The following is a 20183-nucleotide window of genomic DNA, read 5'->3' as shown; positions in this document are numbered from 1 at the left end:
GCTCTTAGAACCTTTCCAGCACCCACCTGTGTCCCCGCCACTGCACAGGCTCAACCCAAGACGCTCCCAATCCCTCCCCCAGTGGCCCTACTCCCCGAGTATTTATAAGTTCAGAGGGCTTTTCTACTTCAGTCGCTGGGATGCTCCCACACCAAGTGGGTTTTCTGACTCAGTGTCGCCATCTGGGCAGGGTGGTGTCTTGATCTACAGCCCCCTCCCCCTTACCCCAGCATGATGGCCCTGATGAATGGCGCTCTTGGCCAGGTTGCAGTTGCTCCGTGACACTGTTTCTGGCAGGGTACGGGTCTTCTTCGGCCCCCTGCTAGGAAGACCTTTCTGGTTTGTAAAAACTGAGATTGACCCTGGTGGCCAGGTGGCGTGGTGGCCACCAGGCCCGCCTCCCCTGGCCCTGCGTGGGCTAGTGCTCGGGCTGGGGGTCGATGCCTACTCGGGGAGAAGAGAAAAACAGGATCTACCAATTGGTTTTGGCACAACGATTTCTGAAAAATTTTTTGCTTTATGGGGGAGATAGTTATGAATCTCATTTTACGCTGTATTTTATATCTTAGTTGTGTTTGAAAACATTTTGATTTTTGGAGACACGTCAAAATAAATAGTGGCATTTGTATGCAGTGTGATCCTCTGGTGTCGTCCAGCCAGGTGGGGACCGGCCAGGGCTCTCCTCGGGTGCCCCCTCCGGGGTCCCTGCTGCTTCCTGGGGGTGGGAGTGAGACCCTGACATCCGCGGGTCAGAACCCCCGGCCCGGCCTTCTGGGGCAGCAAACGAGGAGTGGATGGACTTCCCAGCAGTTAGGAGGACGCGCGGCGGGCACCTTGAAGAGGAACACGGCGTGGATGCCGAGAGGGTTCTCGAAAGGCTCTCAAGATGTGTTTTCTCCAGCAACTTTCCATTAACCTGACTGTTTGAAAGAGCTGAAGCTCTTAGGTTTGCGGTGATGACTCTTGAACTTCTTTTTCAACGAGCCGGACTGCTTCTGCGGCACAAACGGACAATTCCGATCAGTGGAGGCGTTCTGATCTGACGCAGGGGTGCTGTGAGCCCGGCCCCCCCAATCCCGGCCCGCAGAGAGGAAGAGGCTTTAGTGGAAACTCCTGGGCAGCAAACCAGGAAGCAGCCCCCCGCCCCCATTAGAGCAGCCTCGGCGCTTATCTTACGTATCCTTAGCTTGAGATTTCGGTTGTGAGAAAGGTGTTTTATTTTTCTAAAGAAGCTGAAACCACGGCTAGAAGAAGCCGCCGCCACGCCGGCAGCCCTGGTGGTGGCACCCACCTTCCCGCGCTTGAGGACCCGCTCCCGGCCCACGCCCACGGCCTCGCTGTCCCCAGGGCCCATCTCTCTGCGGCGTCTTGGCTTCTCGTCCTCATCCCCCGTCAGGAAGTCGTCGGTGCTGTCCCCGTGCTCGGTCCCCCCCAGGTCCTTTTTGGTGAACAGTTCGGCTGGAAGGAGCAGAGGTTTGGGCTGCTTTAGGTCGAGTCCCCCACCTGTGCCGGGGGTCAGCCGGGCCCAGGACCAGAGGACACACAGCGGGAGGGAGCTGCTGACGCAAACCGGGTGGACGGTCGCGACCCGAATCCAGAGGATGGGGAGGGAGAGGGGGCGCGTCCCAGCTTACGTGGGTACAGGTCTGTCATGCTGTCGTCACTGTCACTTGGGGCGGCGCCGTCATCGCTGGACGCGGGTTCCCAGAAGGCTTCTCTAGGGCCGGGTGGCCCGTCACTGCCCTGCTGGTCTTGCCTCCTCCTACTCTTGTGCCGCAGGCAGGCGGGCACGAACTCCACATGCTGCTTCTGACACGCCTCGTCTGGGAGACAGACGCACACGCAGCCCGGTTCCCGCCTCGTCTCCCCACAGCCCTCCGGGAACAGAGCTGAGCTCTGCCAGGGCCCCCAGAACCCCCCCCCCCCACAGGTAAAATCGGCAGAGGAAGGCGAGCGCCATCAGCTCAGTTCCTAGCGGGAGAGCAGGGGGGCGCGTGGGGACGCGGGCCCGGGGCAGGAGGGTGGCGAAGGCCTCCCTCTTCTCTCCTCCCCGAGGAGGACGCGCCTGGAGCATCTGTCCTCTGGCTCCAGCCGGCCACGGCCGGGAGGGCGGCTGAGCGGGCACAGGAAGCCAGGCCAGCCTGTCACCCGGAGACTGAAGTCCCCTCAGGCACAGCGGCCAGGACCCCCGCTGGATGGCGGGGCTCAGCGGAAGTTGGTGCCTGGCCCTTGCCGACCCTCGGCTCAGAGCAGAGAGCGGGGACGAGGCGTCCACGGAGAAGCCTCGCTGGAGCCACACCGTCCCCTCCTGCGCCGAGGACTCGGGGCAGCCGGCTGCTGGAGCTCGCCCTGCATCGGCTCTCACTGTCCCCCGACTCCAGCCCATCGTCACTCACGGGGTGGACAAGCCCTGCCGGGCCCCGGCCCTCTCATCACCGCCCACCTGCGGGGCCCCCTCCACGGCCGCACGGCGGCCCCGTCACCAGCAGAGCGGAGCCCACGCGTGGCCAGGCGCCCCCGCCACGCGCTCCGCTGCCAGAGCGGCCCCGGCGCCTCCCCGGCCTCGGGACCGCGCCCCTACTCGTGGGGAAGCCCAGCCCCTTCCCGCCCTCGCCGAGCAGCCGAGCAAGGCGCCCAGGAGCCCCCGTCCCGCCTCCGCCGGCCCCCAGCGCCGGCCCCCAGCGCCGCCCGCAGCCTCCTCTCTTCACTGCCAAGTAAGGCCTTCCGGCTCGTCCTCCTCGCCTGCCTTCGGGTCGTCAGGCCCGCCCGCCCCGCCCCAGCCGCTCCTCCTGCCCCCGCCTCGCTCGGGGCTCGGGGCTCCCGGCCCGCTCCTGCCCGGCTCTGTCCCCACCTCGCCTCCTCCGCTGCCTCCGTCAGATCTCAGGTCACGCTTCAGCCCTCCCCTGCCCTCAGGGGCCATCTGACGAGGCTACCGCTCCGTCCCTGAAACTCCTCCCTGCCTCAGACACGACCGCACCGGGCTCCTCGGCTCCTGCCCGGGGCTCCTCCGAGCTCAGTCCCGGCCCTGTCACCCGGCTCCACGCGATGCAGACGCTGTGTCTGTGTCACCGATCTGCATCGTCTGAGGGCTGGTCCGTGTTCCCAACGGCCACCCGCCCTGATCCGCCTCCACTTGTAACGTTCGAAGGAACCTGTGCTCTTCCCCAGAAAGCCCTTCTTCAGACTCCGCTCTCCCACCCTCGTGATGTCATCAGCCACCAGCTGTCACACCAGAACCTTGGGAAGCACAGCTGGTTTCCCCCCTCTCCCTCACTGCCCCCGTCCACTGATTCTATCCACAAAACCGTTAGAAACCTCCCACATCCTTCCATCTGCCCTGCCAGCACCTGGTGACCCAGCCACCTGCATCTTCACCTGGGTGACTGCATAGCAACCGGGTGGCCCCTCCCACTCCTCCCCTCCCCTCCCCTCCCCTCTCCCCTGGCAGCAACATGTGATCCCGAGACACAAACAAATCAGGCCAGTCCCTACTTTAACCCTTCCAGGGCATCCCCACTCCACGGCTGCCAAGATCCTCTGTGGTCTCATCCCCACCCACCTTTCTAACCCCACCTTGCCTGGTGGCACGATGGCCGTCCTCCAGACACCCCCCCAGCCAAGCGGAGCACTCGCCCCGACCCCCCCGCAGTCCCTCAAGTCTCAGTCTAAAGAGAAACCCTCCGAGAGCCTCCTGCATAAGGCAGGTCCACCTGCCTCGCTTCTTCACAGCACTTAACACAACCTGCATCACTTCGGAGTCTGCCTCTGGCTCTGCACCGTCTCTACCGTCGTCCCTCTCCTCACTGTGCTGGGACCTGGCCCACTGCATCGACCAAGTACCACCGAAGGATGCCCGGGCTGCTGCTTCTGCGTTCTAGGGGTGCCGTCCTGGGGGAGGGCAGGCAGGCACCCAGACACCCGTGTCCCGCCTCGGCTACTTACATTTCTGCAGAGCCCTCTGGTATCGCCGGCCCTGGGTGTGCCTCAGCACGTGCTCCGGGGACTTGTTGATGTGCCGCAGGGTCAGTTTGCAGAACAGCTGGTGCCTAAGGGGACAGTTCACAAGCAAGAATCCGGACCCATGGTTCTCCACCCTGGCCTCCCCCACACGGACTGACAGGGGAGGTCTACCACGTGGTTTGGGCATCAGGATTCTTAAAAGCTCCCAAGCAACTGCAGTCCACAGCCCGGGTGGAGAAGCAGTCATCCAGGCAGACCGCGGCCTCTCACCGTCTGCCTGGAAAACAGGCCTCACCAGCCTCGCCGGACTCTGCTCCAGCACCAGAGGCACGTCGGCGAAAGCCTGGCAAAGTGCTGGATAGTGGGAGCGGCTGCCATCCCCCTCTTCGTTTTGACTACTATTGTCAACCGTGCGCTCCCAGCTAAATCAAAGCTCTCCTTTAAACTAAAGATAGGGAAACGACCGCACTCAGAACCTCAGGTGACAAAGCACAAGCGTCCCACTCCTCCTGAAGCAGAAAGGCCCAGGTGACAAACCTCACGTTTACAAAAAAGCAAACACGCACGGGGGACGGGCCTCACTTGAGATCCCAGGTGACTCACAGCTCCAGGACGCCCACCTGGATCTCAGGTCTCCTATCTCACGGGAGGGTGGGCGCTGCAGAACAGGCCGCGTCTTTGAGGAGCGCTCACCCAGCGGGGAGGGGTCGGGGCTTCGGAGTCTACCCAGCTCCGGCCAGACTCAGCACTAGGAACTGTCCCACCCTAGGCCTCCCCAGCAGTGCCGGACCCGCCCCGGCCACGTACGGGTTCTTGGTGCTGGGCACAATGTGCGGCTCGAACTCGGCGTAGTCGAAAGCCGGGGAGGCGCGGACCAGCCGCCGGTACTTCTTGCCGCGGGTGTAGACCTGGAGCTCCGGCAGGCGGCAGGGCAGCTCGTGGCCTGTCAGAGCGCACCTCACCTGCGGGCGGGAAGGCGGGGCGGTCACGGGGTCCGGGCGGTCGGGGGGCCCGGGGCCCGTCTGGGGGGTCCTGTGCCCCCAGCCCACCTTGCGGGCGCCAGGCTCCAGCCGCAGGCTCGGGTGCTCCCGCAGGAAGGCGCGCACGTCAGCCGGCGGCTCGCTCATGGCTCGGTGCGCGCGGAGCTGGAGGCCGAACGTCGTTCGAACCACGTGGGCCGGGGGCGGGGCCGGACGGCGCCCCGGAAGCAGAAGCCTCCAGATCCCGGAAGCGCGCGCCCGGGCTGGGCGATGGCGGCGGCGCGGCGGGTGGGGCTGTGCGCGGCGAGGCTGGGGCCGCTGCTGCGGGCGGCGGGCGCGGGGCCGGTGAGTGGAGCGGGGCGGCCGGGCTGGGGGCGCGCGCCCGGAGTGGACGAGCTCAGCCGGCCCCTCGCGTCTCCGCAGGCCCCGGCCCGCGCCGTCCGGAGGAGCGCCCTTGGGGTCATCTCGCGCCCAGGTGAGGACTCGTCCAGGGGTGCCCTCGGCACCTGGGAAAGCCGCCCCGTCCGTCCGTGCCTCCGCTTTGCCGGGTCGCGTGGCGTCGCGATAAGCCCTGGAACTGCCGCCCGAGCCTCTGAGTCGGGCCCTGGGTGCGCGCGGGCTCTGGCCGGCGCTGTCGTCCGCGCTGCCGCCCGACACGCTCGGCCCGAGACGTGCCGTAACCGCCCCACGGCTCCTCGGGCTGATGCGGGGCCAACCCAGGACGGAAACTGTGTGGGCTCCTAAAGGAAAGCCTGGCTAATCACCACAGTTTGCATGTTGCCTTCAAGGCACAGCACAGGGTATTTGTGTGTAGAGTGCTGTGTACACTGTAAAGGCACGTTGCACGCCTACTCCAGGCCTGCTTTTTTACAAACCTCAAGACCCGTGATGCTTTCCGTTGATGGGACTCACCCTCTGAGAGCTTAAATGTACTTCCTGTGTTCGTTTTGCCAACTTTAAATTTATGAACGATGAAAAAGAACAGCTGTTCTGAGAGTTCTGTAAACCACTCTCCTGAGTGTATCACGTTCTGTCTGCAGAGCACAGTAGCCCGTACCCGTGCACCCTCATGACAGGATACATCTCAGCATATTCTTGCACGAAAGGCGTGAGGTGGTTCCATGAATTACCCAGGGTCATGGTTGGTGGCAGAGCCAGGACTAAGCCCTGGATCTCATTCAGTGGGTGAATGTCCACTGAGTGGGTGTCATGCGCTGGCCACTGGGTTAGGAGCTGGGCTGGACGCAGGTGCTGCTGGTGGGCTCTTGACTGCACGTGGTGGCCTGGGCCCTCCTCCTGTACCACATTCTCTCCGGTAGTCATGGCAGCTTCAAGGAATTGGCTGCTCCAGTTCTTTGTTCCAGGGCTTCCGGCCCCATGCCCGTGTTGTAACATCTACTAGGGTTGGTCTGGAGGCCCAGCAGGTGTGGCAGCTCTTCAGCCGGAGCAACTGCCGCAAAAACAGAAGACGACTCCTTCCTCCAGTGGTTTCTGCTTCTCATACCTGTGACTGCCTTTGGCCTGGGGACGTGGCAGGTAAAGCCTGACTTCTCGCGCTCCTGGCTCTGAGCCCTTGACTGTGCTGCCACCTGCTCGGGCTTATGCCCTGTGTCCATAGGTCCAGCGCCGGAAGTGGAAGCTACAGCTGATCGCAGAACTAGAGTCTAGAGTTATGGCCGAGCCCATCCCGCTGCCCGCAGAGTGAGTGTGTGTGGCTGCCCACCCGGGGCTGGGCTCACTTGAGGTCAGCAGTGGGGCCTGGCTGCCTTCCTGACCCTGATGGGAGCCCTCAAAATCAGTGGTCCTGCTAGGCTTCCTGTTGACACCCGACTGCCCTTGTGAAGCTGCCTGACATACATACATAGAAAGATCTTTGAACCTGGATTTTGCGCTTTTTCCAGACCCAGTGTAGCTGAGGGATCCCCCCACAGTGCTGATGGCCTTCTGCAGCAGTAATTCTTAGCTGGAGGGGAGGGCACGCGCATGTCAAGTCTGGACATGAGAACGGTACTGTGAGAAAATGCGCAGGCATTCTACTGCCTTCTCCCCTCATTTAAAAGCACTGTCCTAGGAATTCCCTGGTGGTCCAGTGGTTAGAACCCCACGCTTCCACCGCAGGGGGCCCTGGTTCCATCCCTGGTCAGGGAACTAAGATCCCACAAGCTGTGCGGCACAGCCAAAAAAAAAAAAAAAAGGGCACTGTCCTAAGAGTGCCAGCTAAAATCACAAAAGCTTTCCAGTCAAAGGAGCAAACAAGTGGGTCACATTCGGCTTGCAGATGACGGTTTTGGCCCCATGTATTTTATCACGTTCACACAGGAGGCCACAGCTTTAAGCTTTTCTTGAAAACGTGGACTGCTGGGCAGCACAGATCCACGTTCCCATGTGGCATCAAAGGGATCAGCTTCCCCCTTTGGAGGGCACATCACGCAGACCCCACTGTGGCGGTGTGTCACCTTCTACATTGCTTCTCAGGCCACGGTGGGCTTCGTGGTTTGCAGACCCTTGAGAGGGTTTGTCTTCCTGCCAAACCTTGCTTGGTCTCAGCTCCTGCCCTCCCTCGTAGCCCGATGGAACTGCAGAACCTGGAGTACAGGCCAGTGAAGGTCAGGGGGCACTTTGACCACTCCAAGGAGCTGTACATGATGCCGCGGACCATGGTGGACCCGGCCCGGGAGGCCCGGGAGGCCGGCCGGCTCTCGTCGGCGGCTGAGAGCGGTGCCTACGTGGTCACTCCCTTCTGCTGCACTGACCTGGGGTGAGTGGGACGCGGGGGAGCTGACTGGCCTGGCAGATGCGGTCCTTCCCATCTCCTTCCTTCTCAGCCCCCAACCCTGGGGAATCCAAGAAACCCAGACAAGCTTGACTCCTTGGGAGCTTGAAATGTGTAATTCTGACATTATTAAGCCAATTAACTTGTTACTGAACAACACCTGCCCGCTGAGCTCTGAAGGGGAAGGAAGGAGATGAAATAGGCCTCTTTGGAGAAACGGTCGATGAGTGGCCCACACGTTTAGTGCTTAGGGTGCAGCCTGAGGGGCCAGCAGAGGAACTCAAGAGAAAGGAACACCCAGCCCTGCAAGGGAGGGAGTCGACTTGAGGAAGGCTTCCCAGGGGCTCTGGGTCGAATAGTGAGTGAAGAGATGGGCAGAGTATCCCAGGGGAAGGAGATGACGTGTACACGATGGGGGCTCTGCAAGATCGGTAAGTAGAGCAGCTTCCCAATGGTAACATACAAATGAAACCCCAGGTCCCTTGTCAGCCCCCAGCTTTCTGGTTTTAGGTCTGGGATGGGCCCCGATGCTGCGGCTTGGGGACTCCCCTGGTCAGGATGGGAGATTGGGGGCAGACACGTGAGGCAGTAGTTGGGAGGCGGCGGGGTGCTGTTGGTCACTGGCTGCATGTGCAGCAGGTGAAGCACAAAGCAAGCAGAGGCCGCTGCTGCTGGTGATGGTGGCAGGGAGGCCGCAAACCTACAGCACTCACGGGTCGGAGGCACCCCCTCCCCCCCAGCTAGCTCTACTAACTCTTAAACCCTTCCTCGTGCTGTCGTCCGGGAGGTGCCAGAATGACCATTAGTGACCACCTTTATTCAAAAACCGTCCCCTACCTGAAACGGCGTGCTCTTACTATTCTAGAGTCACCATCCTGGTAAATAGAGGGTTTGTGCCCAGGAAGAAAGTGAATCCAGATACGCGGCGCAAAGGCCAGGTAAGGGGCGTGAACCTGTCCCCCGTAGGAGCTAATTCAGGCTCCACGCAGGGCCCCACAGAGCATCTCACCCCTTCCTGGGCAGGTCGAGGGAGAAGTGGACCTAGTCGGGATGGTGAGGCTGTCGGAGACCAGGAAGCCCTTTGTTCCTGAGAATAACCCCGAGAGGAACCAGTGGCATTACCGGGACCTAGAGGCCATGGCCAGGCTCACAGGCGCAGAGCCCATCTTCATAGACGCCGACTTCAGTACGTTGTGACCAGCCCGCCCCTCAAGGCCCTGTTCTACCTGCCTCTTGACCCTGGGCACCTCCCCGTCACTTCCGGCCCAGCGCGGGTGTTGGTGGAGTGGGAGCGCGCCTGACGTGCGCTGAGCGGAGGGCAACACGAGGGGGCTGGCTGACTGGCCACTGCGTGCCAAGCAGCTGGTAGCACAGGCCGCGGTGAGGACACAGCCCCCTGTCCCTGCAGAGAGCACAGTCCCTGGAGGACCCATTGGAGGGCAAACCAGAGTCACGCTGAGGAACGAGCACGTGCAGTACATCCTCACCTGGTGAGCCCGGGGCCAGCCACTCTTGCTCCCTCCACCCTCCCTTCAGCCCCTGACACTGTTCATTTCTTTCAACCCAAGGTACGGACTCTGCGCGGCCACCTCATATCTGTGGTTTAAGAAATTCCTAAGCCGGACTCCTGGTGTGTGACGAGCTTGGCGGATGTAGCCCTGTCCCTGAACAGCTGAAGCCACTTCAAGAGATTCGACTGACTTTAGACTGATAACGTGTTATTGATATAAATAAATCTCTACATCGCATGTGTAGCGCCTTCCTTCTACCCAAATGAACCAGTCAATCTAAGATCCGGGCTTGGTTCAGAGTATTCAAGGTATTCAAGTACTGCTTAGCTTTTTCAAAACTGGACCAACACGCAAGTGCTGCCCTGTGAGGGGTAAGGACCCAGGGTTTACTTGCCACCGCCCCAGACTTTCAGCCCAAAATGCCCAACGCCGGCTGAAGAGGAGGTTTTTTTTTTATTATTATTATTTTTATGTACAGAAAAATCAATAGTGTACACTTAGCCCAGTTTGGTGGCCAGTTCTTTGGCCTTTGCCTTTTCCAGCTTGGCGATGCGAGCCACTGATTTGGGACCCAGGACGTTGCCTCCCCAGTGACGGCGGATCTGTAACAAGAAGACAGGCAGTCAGCTTGGCGGGTCATTTCATGCACTTCTATTGGGTTGTTCCAAGTTGACTGGCAAATACAACTGCTCAGAAAGAGCCGAGAGCCAGCCAGTTTCTGACTAAAGATGCAACTTACCCAAAAACAATATTCTGTATGAGTGTGCTACCTACCTCATCATATCTGTCGTTGTAATTGGTCCTGATGGCTTCCACCAGCTTAGCCAGAGCACCTTTGTCTTCCCTAACAAGGCAGAAGGAAAAATGTGGGTCACTGGCCTCTCAGTTACCCTTCCAGAAAGCAGCGACTTCCTTTTTAGCTCCAACACAAACCTTCTGCCTCAGATACAACATGACAACATGGTTTATTCAGGTGAAGAAATTCATAACCATCATCGGCAAAAGTTCAGAAAAAAGTATTCTTTTAAAGTTGGTCTTTAAGGTAAAGATCCCGAGAAACTAAGCAAACTTGGTGGGGGGGGGGGGGGGCGGGGGAGAAGGTTGTCCCCTAGTGATTCTTGGGAATTCTGGGCTACACTGCACACTTACGAGTTGACTTGTGTGAAGGCCACGGTGGTGCAGGTCTTCCTGTGGACCAGACGCCCCAGCCTGGCCTTGCCCTTGATGATGCAGTAGGGGACCCCCATCTTACGGCACAGGGCAGGCAGGAAGACCACCAGCTGGAAGACAGCGTTAGCTCTGGAGAGTATTCTGAGCAGAAGCAGTAACTTAGAAGCTAACGTGGCAGCGATTGCTCAGGGTTAAAAAGCTCCTGCACTTGTACTTCAAGAGTTAGTTCAGTGAGAGTGTCACATCATTGCAACAGCCACCAGGTGGGTCCCTTGCCAGGACGTCCTCAGACGGAAAGCTGACAGTCCTCGCCACCCTGCGACGGCCTCTGCCAGACCCAGTATTTGGCTTTGAGCTATCTTCCCGGTACAAACGAGGACCCAACCAGTCTAAGGCCAGCAGTCGACGCTTGAGAACAAGCCACACATACCTCGATGGGATCCACGTCATGTGCGATGACCACCAGCTGAGCCTTCTTGTTCTCCACCAAGGTGGTGACAGTATTAACCCCTAGAACATACAACCAGTCTGCGTGGCAGAGGGGTGGGGCTGCTGGGCACAAAAGCACTTGTACCGGGGGCCCCGCTATGACTCAGGGTTAAAAAGCTCGGATTTTACTCTTCACAGTGATTCCAGGTGAAGAAATTCATGCATCATCGCCAAGGGCCTGCCCCACCACTCACCCTCGTCAAGGACGGGCCCACTCACCTGCTCGGAGGACGGGTGGCCTCTTGGTGGGGACATCCCCTTTGCCTGCAGCTTTCTTCTCAGCTCGGGCCAGCAACCTCTGCTTCTTCTCTTGCTTTGTCTCTGGTCTGTACTTGTGGGCCAGCTTAAGCAGTTGAGTAGCTGAAAAAAGACCGCCAGTTCAGGTCAATAGTTTAAAAGCTTACATCACTTAACCGTCACAAACGCTAAGTCACTGTCCCGAATACAACCGCGGTTCAAGAGATCTCAGATCATATACGGTATCTCTTTAGTATACCACGTTCTAGAAACTAGACCCGGAATCCTAAGTTTTAACAAGCGAACGTACTGAAAATACCCACTGCCCCTTTACAGGCCTCAGCTCTGCCAGTGTCCAAGTAAAGGTGGCGACCACGCCCAAGAAATCCCTCCCCAGGGTTGCTTTTCTGCCACAGAACCCCACCTGTTTGGCGGTCCAAGGCCTGGGTGAACTGGTTAATCGCGGGCGGCACTTTCAGCCGCTTATAGAGGATAGCCCTTTGCCGCTGCAGGCGGATGTAGCGGGGCCATTTGACAAAGCGGGTGAGGTCCCTTTTGGGCTGGATGTCCTGTCCTGAGGAGTAAAGGGCAACACCGTGAGGCTCAAGCTCCTCGTCAAGCTCGTGTTCAGGGCCACGCAGAAGGGCGCCGGTGCATCAGCGATCTCGGTGCTTTAAGATGGCATCACCACCTCTCAGACAGCAAACGTTCCTTCGCGTCACCTGCACACAAACACCTAGGATCACAGAAAAGACTAGCGACACCTCTCCTCATTCAACGAGCAGCCAAGGCGTACGTCAGGACCGCGGTCCCATGGCCTCTGCTCTGGCAGAGCTAGTCGTGTGACGGCCAAGCTGAATCCCAACGGCCAGTACCTGGGCTCCACGCTGCCACACGCTCAGGTGCGCCGTCATCGCCCCCTCTCAGAGGGAGAGGTTAAGAACCGAGCCGGGTTACAGCTAGAAAGCGGCAAAAACGCGAGAATCCCCATCCACGTAGCCTCGACTCCAAACTCACTGAATTCTAACAAGGCCAAGACATAACCTTCTGTCCGATAAACTGCTTTTCTTCGTTGGGGGGTACCATTTAAGCAGCCGTTTGCAACATTCCCCGTCTCCTACTCACCAATGCCAAAATTCTTGGGCCTTTTCTCGAACAAGGGGTTGACCACCTTCTTGGCCTCCTGCTTCTTCACCACAGCAGGGGCCGGGGCCACCTTCTTGCCCTTGGCCTTCTTTCCCTTCGGCTGGGCGAAAAGAAACACCCAGTTCAACCGCCGCCTCCCCAACAGTCTCTCTGAAGAGGGGTGGGTCCCGGGCCGGCTTCCCGAAGACGAGAGCGCGCGGCGGGCCGGCCCCAAGCATCCCCGTGAGCAAACCTGGCCGCAGCCGCAGGCGCCGCGAGCCCGGCGACCGCCCCCCCCGCTCGTGCATCAGCGATCTTGGTGGTTAGGGACGTCCTCACCATCACTCAGATAGCAAATATTCTTTCACATCATCTGCACGAGCCTCGACAGCCCCGCGGCCCCTTTCGGAGTCCGGCGGGCTCCAAACAGCAGAGGCACACAGACTGAGAACCCCCTGCCCAAGACCCCTGGCGGCCCCCGGGACGGAAGAGCCCCCGGGGCGCTGGAGCGCCTCAGCCTGTCAGCCCCGAGCCCCACATGGCGGCGCTGCGCTCCCCGGATCCTCCGCCTCCTCCCCCAGCCCGGATGCCGAGGAGTCTATCCGGCCCCAGTGCCTCTGGGCGAGGCCCCGCGGGGCTCCTCTCGCGCTGGGCGGTGGAGGGATCCCTGCGGGGTCACGCCTGGAGAAGGATGGCAGCAGATAGAGCCCAGATCCGAAAGCCAACATCGCGGGCACCAAGAGTACTCACCATCTTGAACGGTTGGCGGAGAAAGAAAGGAGAGGGAATTGTGGGTAATATGTATGCGACCTCGGAGATCGCGAGAACGGAAGCCTGCGCGGGATTTCGGATTTAAAGCGACAGAACTTTCTCCCGCCCGGCGGGCAGTGCCTAGAGCCGGGCGACGGGTCCGAGCTGCTGGAAAGGGGCGCGGAGAGGCGCCAGGGAGCCGGGACTTCTCCGGAGGGGCGCGCTCTCGTCCCCAGCCCGCCCTGGCCAGGTACCCGCCGGTCCCCGGCTCTGCGGACCAGGTGTGGGCGTTGGGGCGGCGTGGCGGCGGTGTCGGCGTCCTTCTCGTGCGATTTACTCCAAAGTGGCTTAAAAACCGCGAGTTCGGTCGGGGGGCCACCCGGACCGGAGCACGCGCAGCCCGGAGGCACCTGGCGCGGGGCGGGAGGGTGGTCCCAGCAGAGACCCCGGAGCGGAGGAGCCCAGAGGTCTCGTGGGGCGGCCCCCGGGGGTCCCGGCGTGGAGACGAGGGCGGCTGATTGGGGGTGAAGGCCAAGTGCGTTTGGAGGAGGTGGGGTAGGATCCGAGCGGCTCCTCGGGTGAGGAGTAGGGCAGAAGTGCTGGCGGGGAAGCGGCTGGCCAGGGCAGGTGGGGAAGTGCGTGGGCCTGGCCTCTGGGAAGGCTGCGCCGGAGCCCAGCAGGGTGTCGTCGGGGTCCCGGGGAAGGGGCGCGGGCCGGAGGAGACGCCGCAGTGCACTGTGTGCGGATGCTTGGACGAGTGTGTTTGGCAGAAAGGGAGTCCCCGGAGAGCTGCGGGTCCTGCCGAGGCGGGGGCCTGGAGGGTGGGAGGCTGGGGTTCGCCCGCTCACACCAGACTCTGGGTCCCAGGTGCCCCCTGCCGTGCCTGAGGCCCCGCCATGGCCCAGCAGAGAGCCCTGCCGCAAAGCAAGGAGACGCTGCTGCAGTCTTACAACAAGCGGCTCAAGGATGATGTCAAGTCCATCATGGACAACTTCACCGAGATCATCAAGACCGCCAAGGTGGGTGGGGGCCGCCGGTCTGCTGCCCCTTCTGAGACCAAGGGAAGTAGCAGTGTCTAGAGATTGTGGACAGTGGTGAGTGGAGCCAGGGTGTCCGCTTTCAACAGCACCCACTCAACATTGCTGCTCCCGGCCAGGTGACGGCGATACACCAGTGAACCCTTGTCCCCATGGGGAGAACATTTGGGAGAACCGCAAGGGGATTGACAATAACAAACAGGTCAACAGATAAATAAACTGGCCAATTACAGGTCCTGGTGAGGCAGTTGTAGGGGACTCCAGTCACATTGCCAGGATCCAATGTCCAGCATCACTTACTAGCAGCAAGGGCTTGGATGAGGTCTTGACTTCTCAGTGCCTCAGTTTCCCCTGCATCGTAGGGTCCTTGTGATGACTGAAGGAGTTTATCTGTGTAAAGCGGTTACCGTGGGGACTACTGCGCGCGCACGCGGTCAGGGAGAGAAGCTGGGGAAGGCCTCCCAGGTGGGTAGCGTGGTCAGCGTCCGGTTCCGGTCAGGCAAGCCCGCTGACCGGATTGGGGCAGGATCTCTGCATGACCGCTGCAGACCTGTAAGGCTTGTTTGAGCATTAAGAGTGACGATGAAAGCTAGAGTTTATTTAGTGCTCACCACGTGTCAGGCTGAGCTGAGAGGGCCGTTTGTGTCTCATCCCATTTAATCTTCACAAGAACTCTACGGGGCAGGTACCATTGTTCTCCTCTCCTTTTTCAGAGGGGGAAACTGAGGCTCAGAAGGTTTACCAACCTGCCCGGAGTCACTCTGCTAATAACTGGCAGGGCTGGGAACCCGGGCAGTTTGGCTCCTAACCGCTTAGGGTGCCCTGACCCCTGCCCGGACCCTGGCCTGGCGGGTGGCTTGGGACAGTTAGCGGCCTAACAGGCTACAGGCGGGGCAGGACTCCTGGCTCCGCCGTTTACCGCCTGAGACACCTTGAGTGGGCTCAGGTCTGTCCCGGCCTCAGGTTTGCCCACCTGTAAACCAGGGATGGCGGTCCAGGCCTCTGTGAGTTTCCTAAGATGATGGTCGAGTGCTTAACACAGTGCCTGGCACCCAGGAAGTACTCGGTAAATAGTCATTTAAAAAAATACATTGTCATTTTATTGTTCCATTTAGCAGGTCAGTGAGCGCCTGAGCTAGGGACGCAGTCTGTGCTGAACAGGACTCCACACCCCAAAAAAGACAGGACCAACCCCTCCCCGCGCCTGGCACGGCGGCTGGTGTACTTAGGCATCCACTGGTCCTGGTGAAGGTGCCTGTCATCTCCTTAGAACAGAGCTAGAGGGGGTGACGGTGCACGCGGCCTGAGGTCTGGTTGGCAGCGCCCGGTGCGCAGAGGGCACGATAGGCCACAGGGTGTGGCGAGTGTGGGCATGCTGCCACCGCGGGGTGCCTGAGGGCCGGGGCGCCTGCCCATTCTCGGCTTTCTCATTTGCCCTCCAGATTGAGGACGAGACGCAGGTGTCGAGGGCCACTCAGGGCGAGCAGGATAATTACGAGATGCACGTGCGAGCCGCCAACATCGTGAGTCACCAGGTGGAGGGGACAGCCCGGGCTCCAGGAACCTTGTGGTCCCCACTGGGGTTCCCTGGGTGGGGGGCAAACCACTTCTCAGGAGACTCCGCTCGAGAGGAGGGCTGTCCATGGCAGCCGCGTAAGGGGCTGGCAGGTAGCTGGCCACGGCCATCCTGTCGAGTGCTGGGCGGTGCTTAGAAAGAGATCACCCCTTCCTCGCTGAAGATTCTTTATAAGTGCGGGAAGCAAATGGTCAGATGAAACGGGACGTGCATTTTGATCCCTTTCGGTGTCACAGAACAAGCAGGGCAACCACGTATATCCATAGGTCTGTGCCCCCGGATGAAAATGCACAGGACGAGGTCCTAAAGGAATCCCCCCCAACTGGCAGATGTGCTGCTCCTGCGGAAGAGCAGGGCAGGAGGTTAAATGGGATGGTAGTTTGATCTGGGGTTTGAGGTTTTGCGAAGCAGCGTGTGGGCTTGAATAACACATGAGATTGGTGATCGTACCAGCAGAAGCAGAAGACAGAGGCCAGGGGAGCGTGGGGACCGGGAGGCTGACGGCACCTGCCTTGGTGCCAGGGACCCTGTCCCCCCCCACCCCCCCGCCCCGTAGCTTACGCTCTAGTTTCCTCACTTCTCACAATGACCCTGTGTCAGTGCCGTGGTCCCACTTTGCAGATGAGGCAGCTGAGGCCATGGCTTACCCAGCGTCAGGCACGCGGAGGCAGGCTGCCGTCAGTCCCTCACTGTGCTGCCCCGTCCGCATCCACGCAGGTCCGAGCCGGCGAGTCCCTGATGAAGCTGGTGTCCGACCTCAAGCAGTTCCTCATCCTCAACGACTTCCCGTCGGTGAACGAGGCCATCGACCAGCGCAACCAGCAGCTGCGAGCTCTGCGGGAGGAGTGTGACCGGAAGCTCGTCGCCCTGCGGGACGAGGTCTCCATAGACCTCTATGAGCTGGAGGAGGAGTATTACTCGTCCAGGTACAAATAGGGCTGGACCCCGTGCAGAGTGGACCTGCGGACCCGGGCCCGGCCAGCAGGGGCGGCCCAGCCCCACCTGGCAGCCCGAAGGTCCTGTTTTTCCAAATCCTTCCCGGTCTTGGCAACAGAGCCCTTTGCCTGGGTTTCAGAGGAGACCTCATGGTCAGAGCGTTTGATCGACAGACAACCTACGCCGTCTACCGGGGCCTGGGCATCGGGATGAAAATCACAGAACCTCAAGGGTTGGGAGGGCCAAGCCAGCATTTCTGTCTGGGGGCTTGTCTGTCCCTCTTAGCTGTCTAAGCAATATCTAAACATTCCAGCCAAGGCCGGGCTAGCTCTCTTGGCCACCCAGGCTCATGTCCAGGACTCCAGTGCTTGCCCAGGGATGCAGTTCCATAGGGGTGTCACTGAATACCCACCGTGGGTGTCAGGGGTGGGGGCTCCTGGGAAGGAGGAGGAGAAAACCCAAGCAGAGGATGGCCTTGAAAGCCAGGCCTGGGAACTCGGACCACTGAGCTCCCATTCAGCTCAGCCTTGTTCCCAGACCACAGCCCTCCTGCATGCCAGGCCCATGCTGAGCCCCAGGGATACAGCAGGAGCAAGACCTGTCACCCCAGCCCTCGTGTGGCCACTTAGAATCCTGAGACCTGAGGCGGTTTGAGCTGGAGGGGCCCTGAGAAATCAAGAGTCCAGGTGTAATTTACATTTGGGGAAACTGAGGCTGGAGAGACCCCCCCATCTCCGTCCCCATTAGCTTGGAAAGATCGAGACTTGGTCTGGCAGACATGGAGTCCACACCCCCTCTCGCCCTTGCCGGACAAATGTGTCCTTTCTGTCATGGATGTTCAATGCTCCTTTCTGTCCCGTGGCGGCCATGCTGGGGCCACAGACGCCCAGAGCCAGTGGTCTGGGGCTTGGTTTCACTGCGCTGGACTCAGTGCCACCCCTCATGGTCCCCACCCATCTTGGCCTTTGTGGGAAGGGACAGTGTCACTGCCCAGAGGGAGCGGTCTAGCCTCTTCCAGAGTGTTCTGGGGCCTTCTCTAGTCCCTGATACCCACGGCTCAGCAGACATGCGGTGGGTGCCTCCTACATACCAGGCCTTCAGAGAGGGGTCCCAAGTGGGTCCCTGGGGGGTTTCAGACCCTGCTGGGGACGTTGCTCACAGCCCTGCTTGTCCCCTATGTCCCTGTGTTTGTCCCCCTGCTGCCCCCAAGGGCCAGGCCCCTGGACTGAGCAGCTGCAGGCCAGCAATTCAGCCCTGCCTCTCGAGGCTGAGGGCCAGAGGGGCAGGGCTGCAGGGGAACCCAGGGGGCCTGAGAGCCAGGCTCCTCACGTCCTGGCTCTGGGCCCGGCAGTCTCTGGTTCAGCCAGAGGGGTTTCTGGTCCGGCCTGGGGTCCCTTCCCGCTGTTCCCGGTGCCTCGAGAGGCTGAGTTCCTCTCTCGTCTGTAAATGCCTGTCAGTGGCTGGGGCTCGGCTGAGGCTGGGCCAGCGGGCTGTCAGCCCCTCCCTGCTCGGCCCCCAACCCGGGCCACCAGCGCTCAGCCCGTCCTCCGGCCTCCCTGCGCGTCCCGGCTGCCTGCACCCTCATCTCCACGCTCGCTGCCCTGCTTTCTGCTCACGATTTGCTCTTTCTCTGCCTCTTGCCCTCCACTCTCCTTGAGACTCCGCTCTGTGTCCAGGATGGTTTCTGAGACTGAACGCTGAGGGCAGGAGCAAGGGAGGGAGCGAGAGGCAGGGCAGGATTCAGGAGAAAGCCAGCGAGACAAGTGTGGGGACGGGACATGCTCTAGTCGCCCCCTTGACAGCCTTCACGAGCCGTGCCCTTCACCTGCGTCCTCGCCCTGAGAGGCCGGCCCTGCTGTCCCCATACTAGAGACGGGAGACTGAGTTCAAGGGGCCGGGGGCCTGTTTGAGGTCACACACAACACCAGGGCCTCTGCTCCTAACTGCCACCCGATTCAGGCTGAGTCCCAGCCAGGGCCAGACCCAGAAGGAAGACAGGCTCTCTGCCCTCAGGGGCCTTGCAAAGTGTCGGGACCGTGGAGGCCATAGCGAGCTCTGGACGCTGGTTCCTGCAGCTGGTGGGAGCGTGTGGCCAGGCTGGCAGCTCCCTGCAGGAGGAGGGCAGCTGGAGCCAGGACAGGAGGTGGCGGCAGGGACTAGGAATGCCACTTGGCAGGAGGGACACCGGTTGGCCAGTGGAAGGGACCAGCCGAGGTCACAGCCTGCTGGTGGCTGGTCCCGGAAGGCTCCCTTTCGGACTCTCCGGAGGACCCGGAAGCAGGGGCAGCCGCCCACGCCTCGCCCTCAGCCAGGCCCCTTGACGGAGGGGCCGGCACCGAGGAGAGGAGGGAAAGGCAGGCCTGGGGTGTGGTCTGTGTTTCCTTAACTCTGCTTCTGTCTCGCTTTCCCTCCCTGGCTTCCCTCTCTTCCTGCTCCTGTCTCTCCCTGGGTTTCTGGTGGTGGAAAAGCTCAAGTCTTTGCGAAGCTAATGATCTGCCTCTGTGTGAAGCTTACTGGAGGCTGGACCTCGACACAGACTCCGCTGACGGCCTCTCAGTCCCTCTGCCGGCGTCCCCGGAGCCCAGTGCTGGCCCCCTGCAGGCTGCAGCCCCTGCCCACTCCCACGCCGGTGGCCCCGGCCCCACGGAGCACGCCTGAGCCTCCCCGGGCTCCTGTCCCCGGGCCCCTAGACCTTAGGAGCGAAATCCAGTGCTCCCCTCTGGGCCCACCACAGCCTCAACTCCCTTCAGCCTTGGGGCCCACTTGGGGAGCCGCGGTGGCCTCTTTCGGAACCATGGCAGCCCAGGGACAGCCCACCTAGGAGTGCTGGGGGAAGCAGTACCCCCAGCCATGCCAGGGTGGCCCATCCTTCCTCTCGTCGTCACTTCTTGTTTCCTACCTTCCTGGCTGGCTAGCTGGAAGGAAGTTTCCAGGATAGTTTGTCCCATTGAGGACCTAACAGCGGGGCAGGGAGGACGGCCAGCATTGGGAGACCTGCCCTGAGCAAGGTGTTTACAATGGAGGACGCAAGTGCTCGGAGTGGACAATACTAGCCAAGGCCAGGCCCCCACGCACAGCTCTGCCCGCTACCTTGCCCTGAGGCTCCCTGTGCTAGCTGACTGCCCGCTCTTGCAGAAGTCAGGCAGGGTCCTTCCTAATTCCGCTGCTGCGCACGCTTTGGTTATTTTTGTAATGAGACTGTTGAATAAAACCAGCTCCACCCTTTTGCTTTGGTTGGTTCCTTTTCTTGCTCAGCCCCAATCAGTTTTGGACCACCCTTGGTCTCCGTGGCTGTCGGAAAACAGCCCCTGGGCTCTGCCTGGACATCATTGGGCTCCGTATCAGCCTTCTCCCCACGGGGGGCTCTGGGCAAGCAGGGGCTTTGTCAGCTTGGAGTCATGGCTGCATTTCCATTGCCTAGAAAGAGCTGTCTAGGAAGGGCCCTAATGTTTGGTGAATGCATGAAAAGCTGCCATTATTGCATATCACGTGGCCCAGGCGTCGTGCCTCTGGTTGCACCCCGAGTCGGTGCTCGTTACTGGCATCTCAGGGAGGGGTGACCACAGGCTCGGAAGGAGTTGAAGTGCTGTGCTCATGGTCATGGAGCTGGGAAGTGAAGTGGGAGGTTCAGGACTCAAC

The 20183-nt window shown here is 60.7% G+C and overlaps 4 protein-coding genes across 8 annotated transcripts; 2 read left to right on the top strand and 2 right to left on the bottom strand.

The window, feature by feature from the left end:
• Window positions 1–497: 497 nt before the first annotated feature.
• Window positions 498–5141, bottom strand: SURF2 (surfeit 2). Its single transcript, XM_082470373.1, has 6 exons — window positions 5010–5141; window positions 4768–4922; window positions 3943–4046; window positions 1635–1823; window positions 1292–1458; window positions 498–995 (listed from the first exon to the last, which is right to left on the bottom strand). Exons 1-6 carry the CDS (start codon window positions 5085–5087, stop codon window positions 912–914), a joined length of 777 nt encoding a protein of 258 aa, XP_082326499.1. The 5' UTR covers window positions 5088–5141; the 3' UTR covers window positions 498–911.
• A 36-nt stretch (window positions 5142–5177) lies between these two features.
• Window positions 5178–9461, top strand: SURF1 (SURF1 cytochrome c oxidase assembly factor; the record flags this gene model as incomplete). Of its 5 annotated transcripts, none has more annotated exons than XM_082470369.1 (9): window positions 5196–5228; window positions 5364–5415; window positions 6343–6476; window positions 6559–6641; window positions 7507–7698; window positions 8579–8651; window positions 8737–8899; window positions 9122–9203; window positions 9282–9461. In XM_082470369.1, 9 exons carry the CDS (start codon window positions 5211–5213, stop codon window positions 9349–9351), a joined length of 867 nt encoding a protein of 288 aa, XP_082326495.1. In that variant the 3' UTR covers window positions 9352–9461. The 5 variants fall into 5 exon arrangements, with proteins under 5 accessions (XP_082326494.1, XP_082326495.1, XP_082326493.1 ...); XM_082470367.1 differs by having other exon boundaries at window positions 5196–5285; XM_082470370.1 differs by having other exon boundaries at window positions 5211–5415.
• Window positions 9462–9658: 197 nt separating this feature from the next.
• Window positions 9659–13908, bottom strand: RPL7A (ribosomal protein L7a). The gene is given in 10 exon segments (XM_082470366.1): window positions 9659–9826; window positions 9999–10068; window positions 10374–10504; window positions 10825–10904; window positions 11103–11243; window positions 11545–11694; window positions 12246–12366; window positions 12996–13013; window positions 13015–13247; window positions 13884–13908. Coding segments are annotated over 10 exon segments (1059 nt in total). The 5' UTR covers window positions 13894–13908; the 3' UTR covers window positions 9659–9721.
• MED22 (mediator complex subunit 22) lies at window positions 13890–19769 on the top strand. Its single transcript, XM_082470374.1, has 4 exons — window positions 13890–14014; window positions 15475–15555; window positions 16326–16534; window positions 19013–19769. Exons 1-4 carry the CDS (start codon window positions 13892–13894, stop codon window positions 19200–19202), a joined length of 603 nt encoding a protein of 200 aa, XP_082326500.1. The 5' UTR covers window positions 13890–13891; the 3' UTR covers window positions 19203–19769.
• The last annotated feature ends 414 nt before the right edge of the window (window positions 19770–20183 follow it).

Source organism: Balaenoptera physalus, assembly GCF_965194825.1.
Source record: "Balaenoptera physalus genome assembly, chromosome: 7".
NCBI classification, from domain to species: domain Eukaryota; kingdom Metazoa; phylum Chordata; class Mammalia; order Artiodactyla; family Balaenopteridae; genus Balaenoptera; species Balaenoptera physalus.
The sequence above is the reverse complement of the archived record's forward strand: the minus strand, read 5'-3'. Positions and strand labels throughout refer to the sequence as shown.